Below are 8,444 nucleotides of genomic sequence, written 5' to 3' on the forward strand. Positions count from 1 at the left end.
ACACCAAAAGCATGGTCTACAAATTAAAGCAAAAATAAGCTGGACTTCATTAAAATTTGAAATTTCCACTCATAGAATGTAAGAAAATATCAGCAAATCCTATTTTCAGCAAGCGGTTTCTATACAACATATATAAAGAACTCTCAGGGCTCAGCAATGACATCACAAGAAAGAAAACTCCAGATAAACAACCCTTATAAATATGTGTATACAAAACTCTTGCACAAAATATGAGCAAACCAAATCTAGCCGCATTTTTTAAAGGATTATGCACTATGACCAAGCGGGGATTTGCTCCAGGAATGCAAGGGTGATTCAACAGACAAAACTCAATGTAATATATCACATTAATAGAACGGAGGGTGGAAATCCATTTAGTAATCTCAACCGATGTAGAAAAAGCATTTGATGAAACCCAATACCCTTTTATGATAAAAAGACTCCATAAACTACGAATAGAAGGAAACCTCCCGAAATGATAAAGGACATCTTTGAAAAACCCACAACGAACATCGGACTCAATAGTGAGAGATGGAAAGCGTTTCCCCTAGGATCAAGAATAAGACAAGGACACCCACTTCTGCTGCTTCTCTGTATCATGTTCTGGAAGTTCTACCAGAACGATTAGGCGAGAAAAAGAAAGAAAAGGTATCCAAGATTGGAAAGGAAAAAGTAAACGATTTCTCTGTGCCGATGACATGATCTAATGTATAGAAAATCTAACAAAACAAAACCCTCACCCTCAGCCTCAGCCTCAGCCTGTTACGACTAATAAAAAAACCCAGCAAAGTTGTGGGATATGATATCGATGTATAAAAACCAGTTATATTTCTATACACTAGCAACAAACAATCCAAAAATGAAATGAAGAAAATAATTCACTTGCAACAGCATCGAAAAGAAGAAAATACTTAGAAAGAAATTTAACCACGAAGGTGAAAGCTGTGTTCACCGAAAGCTACAAAACATTGCCGGTGGCGGGGGGGGGGGGGGGGGCGGGGTGGAGATTAAAGACAAGAATGAGTAAATCCAATGCGCGTGGCTTGGTAAACTCCATGTCGTTAAGATGGCTTTTCTCGGGGCGCCTGGGTGGCGCAGTCGGTTAAGCGTCCGACTTCAGCCAGGTCACGATCTCGCGGTCCGTGAGTTCGAGCCCCGCGTCAGGCTCTGGGCTGATGGCTCGGAGCCTGGAGCCTGTTTCTGATTCTGTGTCTCCCTCTCTCTCTGCCCCTCCCCCGTTCATGCTCTGTCTCTCTCTGTCCCAAAAATAAATAAAAACGTTAAAAAAAAAAATTAAAAAAAAAAAAAAAAGATGGCTTTTCTCTCCAAACCAACATAGAGATTTGGTATGCTCCCTATCAAAACCCCAAGGGCCCCCTTTTTACAGAAATGGAAAAGTCACTCCTAAATTCATATGCAATTGTATGTAAGGAACCACAAATAACCAAGACAATCTTGAGAAAGAAAAGCAAAGTTGTAGGACTCAACTGCTCCTGATTTCAAAACTTACTACAAAGCTACAGGAATCAAACCAGTACGGTTTTGATTTCTTATAGATCAATGGAATAGGGTTGAGAATTGAGATGTAGACCCCCACATTTATAATCAATTTGTTTCCAACAAGAGTGTAAGATTGTTCACTGGGGGAAGAAGAGTTTCTTCCACATGGTGTTGGGACAACTGGCCGCCCACATGCAAAACAGTGGAGTTGAACCCCTACCTCACACCACACACACAAAATAACTCAAAATGGATCAAAGATTTAAATATATGATCTAAAACTATAGAACTGTTAGAAGCAAATATAGGGGCAAATCTTCATGACTTTGAATTTGGCAATGGTTTCTTAATCCTAACACCAAAAGCACAAAGAAAACAAGTAAACAATTGGATTTCATAAACTTAACATCTTTTTTTTTACTGTTTTATTTATTTTTAAGACAGAGACAGAGCATGAGTGGAAATGAGGCAGAGAGACAGGGAGACACAGAATCCGACGCAGGCTCCAGGCTCTGAGCTGTCAGCACAGAGCCCGACACGGGGCTCGAACTCATGAACTGTGAGATCATGACCTGAGCCAAAGTCGGATGCCCAACCGACTGAGCCACCCAGGCGCCCCTAAACTTAACATCTTTTGTGCATCAAAGGACACTGTCAAGAGAGTAAAAAGGAAACTCAGAATGGGAGAAAATATCCACAAATCACATAGCTGATGAGCCTACTATCCAGAATATATAAAGTACTCTTAGAACTCAGTAGCAAAATGACAACCCAATTTTAAAATCAGCAAAGGACTTAACGGACATTTCTCCAAGGAAGGTACATAAATGGCCAAGAAGAACATGAAATGATGCTCAACATTATTAGTAATTGAGGAGATGTGACCCAAAACCACAGTTTGATGCCCTCCTAAAGTTGATCTAAGTGTGATGCAGTTCCGATCAACCCCCTGGCAGTATCTTCTTGTAGAACCTGACAAGTTGCCCTGAAGTTTAAATGGAAATACAAACGGTCACAATGGCTCAGACATCCTTGAAGCAAAACAGGGACAGCATTTGATGTATTAGACAGTAAGACTTAAACGGTTACTGTGATTCAGACGGTGAATAATTAAGGCGTCGCACCTGAGACGCCGCAGGAGTGAGATTCGGCCGCTGGCACATGGCAGAGAGCCCAGAAGTAGACCTGAGCGTACGCAGACGGGCGACTTACAAATAAAACGCATCGAAGGGCAGTGGAGAAAGGATGGCTTTGTAATAACTGACGCTGGGCAACTGGACAGCCATCTAGACAAAAGTGAAATTACTACCTCACGTCACACACAACATAAATTCCAGGTCTCGTTTGGGACTTGAAATAACGAAGCTTCGGGAGGTGATATATGGGAGGTGTCTTATCTTGCACAGGAGACAAAAATGTAACAAAATACTCTAAGTTCCACCTCATTAATATTAGGACTGTTGCCTCCCTGTGTTCACCCACCCTAAACCATTCACGACCCTTTTGTAGTCCCCACCAGATCCCTGCTTTGAAAGACCCGTTTTAAAGCAATTGAGCCCTTATCCTGAATCCCCATAACCACTTCACTTTCATACCTCCTTTAAAATCATTACTAAGACTGTCAGCTAATGTCTGTCCTTGCCAGGCGCTCGATAACTCGGCTCTGTCTGACCAGCAGGTTTCCTGGGTGATCTGTGGGGAGAGCAGACCGCAGTCCTTACCTTTTTGAGATATATACTAAACTCCTTACAGATGAACGATGCGGTTTCTGAGAACGATACAAATTCGGCTCCAAAATTCATTTGAGAACAACAGAGAAAGTAGGGGTAGGTAAGATTGGTCATAAATGATCGACGCTGAGCAATGGTGCACAAGAGTTCATTCTACTATTCTGTCTGCTTTTGTGTGGTTTTAATTCTCTGTAATAATAAAAGCAAGTTTTTCCCCCAGTCCTTAAGAGGGTATGTTCATTAAGACTAAAATAAGGTTACGTGATATCGCTGTGAGCGCCAGGCTGCTGGCCTGAAAGTATGAAGCCAGCACCTGAATCAGGTTCCACGGTGCAGCTGTGTGGCCGAGGGAAGGCAGGGCAGAGTAGAGGAGTGTAGGTTTGAGAGAGAATTCTCTTCAGTGCTTTCCTACATCGCCCCTAATGAGAACCAATGGTAGATACAATTAACTTGAAATTGACATTTAAATCTTGGTTGAAACAAAACCCCCCCAAAGAGGAGTGGAGCTTGCTTTCTGCTCTTTCCTTATTCAGGGCATGAAACGGCATCACACTGAGCTACGTTTCCAGCTTGGAACTCACCGCTCCTACACTCACCCCGGGAAAATGAAGCTTCCTCTCCCTGCGAATCCTGGACCCTGAACTTGGCCATCATGAGGATCTCTGCACAGAGTGATGTCCGATCCGGGGCTTTGAATGGCTGTTCATGGAAGCGACATCTCTGTGCGTTTGTAACAAGGACTCAGCTGAGAGTGAAATGTTGGGGACCCGGGCTGGCGGGGGGGTGCTCCCTGAAACCTGTGGGTTGGGAGTGGCACTTTGCAGGGCACCTGGCTGGTGCAACACTTGATCTTGGGGTTGTGAGCTTGAGCCCCCACGTTGGGGATGGAGATGATTTAAAAATTTAAAAAATCCTGGGGTGCCTGGGTGGCTCAGTCAGTTGAGCGTCCGACTTTGGCTCAGGTCATGATCTCACGGTTCGTGGGTTCGAGCCCCGCGTCGGGCTCTGTGCTGCCGGCTCGGAGCCTGGATCCAGCTTCGGATTCTGTGTCTCCTTGTCTCTCTGCCCCTCCCAACTTGTACTCTGTCTCTCTATGTCTCTCAAAAAATAAATCAATGTAAAATAAAAATTAAAAAGAACTTTTTAAAATCTTTTATAAAGGTGGCATTTTGCAGTCGTGGCCTGTACCCCATGTTGTTTGTTTCAAAGTAGAGCACAGAATGGGAAGCGAAGCTTGAGGCAGCGCCACGTTTCTTAGGCGTCCTCCTTCCTGATTCCCGGCGCGGTGGCATAGGCAGGGGTGTCTCGGCGGCGAGTCTCCCCCCACGAGGGACAAACCCAAACCGCCGCACAGCAGGTGTGGGAGGGCACAGGGAGGGGCCATCCCTGGAGAAACCCTGGGCAGCAGAGAAGGCGGTAGAAACAAATATCCTGTGACAGGAGGCCTCTCCCTGGCCGCACCCTCCGTCTGTCCCTCTGAGCCAGTGACTGCTTGTGACTTCATGAAGCTGTGACCAGAGGCGCTCAGGGCCGAGGCTGTGACCCCAGAGGTGCAGCGGGAGGGAAGCCTCTGGGGTGACAGAGTGCAGGTGTTGTGTCCCGACTGTGGTGGTGGTTACACGAGCCAAGACTTGTGCCAAAATTCATTTTTTTACTGCACGTTAATTTTGCTGTAGATTTTGTAAACTTCAATTTTAGTGTACTTTTGATAAATGGGAATATTTTTCTTAGGAAGCTATTCCCCGGGGGCTTGAGTGTTTGAGGTGCTGAGAAGTCTGACACCAGTGTCGGGAGTGGGCGTGTTCCCGTGGACGTGACCGACCTGTGAACGGTGTGCAAGCACAGGGCGTTTTAATCTGCCGACTGCGTGCAGGAATAAGCCACAGCAGCTGCTTAAAAACACGTGTAAAGAAAGCAGCTATCACTACACGCCTGTTACAATGGCCCAAAACCCAAACGCCGCACCCAGGATGTGCGTCTCGTTCGGGGCCGGGAGGAGCGCGGATCGGTGCGTTGGGAAAGTCTGGCAGTTTCTTACAAAAGTGACCGTCCCATCCAACAATCACGCGCTTTGTATTTATCCCAAAGAGCTGGAAATTGATGTCCACACAAAAGCCTGCACACGGTTGTTTATCACAGCTTTGTTCATAACTGCCAACCCTTGGGAGCGACCAAGGTGTCCTTTGGTAGGTGGGTGGGTTAGCTGTGGTGCGTCCGCACCAGGGACTATGACAGTGGGGTCGGTGCAAAGTTCAGGAACTGGGGACTGAAGGACGAGCAGCTGGGGCACAAGGAATTAGGGGCACTGAAGCCAGGACAGGCCAGATTTGGATGCACTCATCGTGGATCTGCGAAAACCCTCGTTTACACACTGGGATGAGCGCTAAAGTAAATTATGTGACAGGCCATCAGAGCTAATGTTCGGACCGGGACGCTCATCAGTTGTCCCGCAGGATGTTAGGGGCAGGGGGGCTGGGCCTGGGTCTGCTCCATACTTTCTGCTCAGTTTTTCTGTGACCCTCGAACTGCTCTTTTAAAAAGTCTAATTATTTTTCTTAAATTTTTTAATGTTTATTTTTGAGAGAGAGAGAGAGAGAGAGAGCGTGAGCAGGGGAGGGGCCGAGAGAGAGGGAAACACAGAATCCGAAGCAGGTTCCAGGCTCTGAGCTGTCAGCACGGAGCCAGACGTGGGGCTGGAACTCATGGACCTTGAGATCATGACCTGAGCCGAAGTCGGTTGCTTAATGGACTGAGCCCCCAGGCGCCCCTCTACTAACTATTTTTAAATGAATGTGAAGGTTGGCCGGCTCCCTTGGTGGCGCACCACTCTTGATCTCAGGGTTGTGAGTTCGAGCCCCACCTTGGTGTGGAGATTACTTAAAAATAAAATCTTAAGAAAAAAAAAAAGAATGTAAAGTCTAACACAAGAACTACTAGTTTACAATAAGTCCATTTACTGGACTCCTAATTTATGTTCACGGATGTCAGCAGTCCTGGTTCTAGAAGCCGAACCTGACCTAAACCCGAAACGAGGGAGCAGGAGTCACCCAGCTGCCGTCTTTCTTCTGTCCCCTTTCCGCACCTCCACCTCCTGTCCGTCCTCGGAAAGTTCAAATGCAGGGCGCCCCAGGGAGCTCGACCCCAGCTCGGCCTGCAGCCGGCCTGGGCCTCTCCAGCGGAGTCCGCGCTTCGGGTGGACGCCCCCTGGTCCCGGCCTCCTCCCTCGTGCCGCCCCCCACCCCGCGCCCCTCTGCGCCCCGAGGGTGGTGCCCGGCCCCCGCCGTGCCTCGGAAGCGCGTAGGGGCGAGGCTCTGAGGCTTTGCTCCTGCCGTTCCTCATGCAGGCCCGCCCCCCCCCCCCCCCCCCCCCCGCCACATCCCCAGCCGGCCGAGGGGCGCCGACGCGGCGCTGAGGGCGGGCGGGCCAGCCGGGGCGACAGCTGGGGGGGCGGCCCTGACCTTCCCGCGCGATCGATGGGGGCGCGGCCGGGCTGCGCGGAGCCGGGGCGGTGCCGAGCGCCCCCGGCCCGCCCCGCACGGACACTATAAAGGGGCGGCCGGGGCCCGGGCGGCGGCGGCAGCGCTCAGCACCCCCTGCGCGCCCACCACGGCCATGCGGCCCCTGCTGCTGCTGCTGCTGCTGCTGCCGCCGCTGCTGCTGCCGGGCTCCGCCGCGCGCCCCGCGCCCCCCAGGTGAGCCCGCGCCCGCGCCCGCCCCTCGGCCCCCGCCCCGCCCCCGCCCGGCCCTGACCTGGCCCGTGGCCCCGCCGTCCCTCCCCAGGGCCCCGCGCCACTCGGATGGGACGTTCACCAGCGAGCTCAGCCGCCTGCGGGAGAGCGCGCGTCTGCAGCGACTGCTGCAGGGCCTGGTGGGGAAGCGCAGGTGAGGGGCCGGGGCCGCGGGGAGGGGGGGCCGCGGGGTGGGGGGGCGCAGGTGAGGGGCCGGGGCCGGGGCCGAGGGAGGGGCGCGGGGGCGGCGCCCCCCAGCTCCAGGACTAATTCCGACTTGGCGTGGGGGGCAGCGAGCTGGACACAGAGAACGGCACGAGCTGGACCAAGTCGTCTGAGGGCCGCTTCTGCCTGCAGTGGCCCCACTCGCCCGCCCTGCAGGCCTGGTGAGCGCCACCAGCCCCCCCCAGCCCCCCCCACCTCCCCGCCCCAGCCCCGTCCTGGCCCCAGCCGCCACCATCAGCCCGTCCCCCACCCCCCATCCACCCACAAGCTTCTGCCCCAGCCCCTCCCCCTGGTCCCCTGCGGCACCCTAGATCCACAGCAGGAACTGGACAGGCAGGGGCGGGGAGGGGGGGCCGTCTGGGAAGGAAAAAGAGCTGGTGACCAGAGGAGGCACAGTTTGGCCAGATGGGTGGCAGCGTCCAGCCCCTAACCTGGCTGTCTCCACAGGATGCCCCTGAGGGACCCCCTGGATGAGGCCTGGTCTCCCCAGCTGCCTCCTGGACCCGGGTCTGGGGCCGCATTTTCACAGCCGGCCGTGCCTCCTGCTGAGATGTCACGGATGAGGCCCTGAGGAAGAAGGAGCCTCCCGTCTGTCTGCAAGGGGAGCACCGTGGAGCCCAGGCCAGGGAGGGGTGGAGCGGGAGGAGGAGGGGTTGCACCTGTCACCAATAAAGGAGGAATTCAGACACCGGCCCCATGAGCTCACTCAGTGCGCCATCTCTGTGCCATCAAGGCAGCCCTGCAGGGCGGAAGGACCCTGTCCACAGGTTCTGGGGCTGCAGCCACACCCAGCTGCCCTTTAAACCTGGGAAGCCAGCAGGGCGCCTCACCTTCCTTATCTCTCCTGTCCCGTTGACCGAGCTCCCCAGAGACAGTCTGCACCCCTGTCATCTACTACGCAAACACTCAGGGGCCCTGGGTGGGTGGGGGGCACAGGATGTCTTCCAACCCCGGCCCCAGGGCCCTGCGGTCAGTGTGCCGGGCAGGTGGTGGAGGCAGTCTGAGGGGGCACGGAGAGTGACAGGACTGTCACCTAGGGGTTCAGGAGTCCACTCCAGAGAGACAGAGAGAGACCCAAGAGTATGTCTTGGCTCCTGGTCCGAGCTCTGTGGCCTCAGACAAGTGGCTTGACCACTCTGAGCCTGTGGAATGGGGACGGTGATGACACCCCAAGTGGTGCTGGGGTTGCTGGAAGCCATGGAGGCCCTCCCAGCACAGGCAGAGGCACCAGGAGCCCCCAGTGCAGCAGCAGCAGCAGCAG

The 8,444-nt window shown here is 52.7% G+C and overlaps 1 protein-coding gene across 1 annotated transcript; it reads left to right on the forward strand.

The window, feature by feature from the left end:
- The first annotated feature begins 6,842 nt into the window (after positions 1-6,842).
- SCT (secretin) lies at positions 6,843-8,342 on the forward strand. Its single transcript, XM_047823667.1, has 4 exons — positions 6,843-6,922; positions 7,011-7,112; positions 7,252-7,344; positions 7,631-8,342. The coding sequence occupies exons 1-4, from the start codon at positions 6,843-6,845 to the stop codon at positions 7,752-7,754; spliced, it is 399 nt and encodes a 132-aa protein (XP_047679623.1). The 3' UTR covers positions 7,755-8,342.
- The last annotated feature ends 102 nt before the right edge of the window (positions 8,343-8,444 follow it).

This window comes from Prionailurus viverrinus, chromosome D1 (genome assembly GCF_022837055.1).
Source record: "Prionailurus viverrinus isolate Anna chromosome D1, UM_Priviv_1.0, whole genome shotgun sequence".
Lineage (NCBI taxonomy): Eukaryota > Metazoa > Chordata > Mammalia > Carnivora > Felidae > Prionailurus > Prionailurus viverrinus.

Bases quoted from the DNA above. Each gene is read 5' to 3' on its own strand.
- SCT (XM_047823667.1), top strand. From the start codon at position 6,843: ATGCGGCCCCTGCTGCTGCTGCTGCTGCTGCTGCCGCCGCTGCTGCTG. The intron at 6,923-7,010 runs GTGAGCCCGCGC...GTCCCTCCCCAG, and splicing joins GCGCGCCCCGCGCCCCCCAG to GGCCCCGCGCCACTCGGATG. The intron at 7,345-7,630 runs GTGAGCGCCACC...CTGTCTCCACAG, and splicing joins TCGCCCGCCCTGCAGGCCTG to GATGCCCCTGAGGGACCCCC.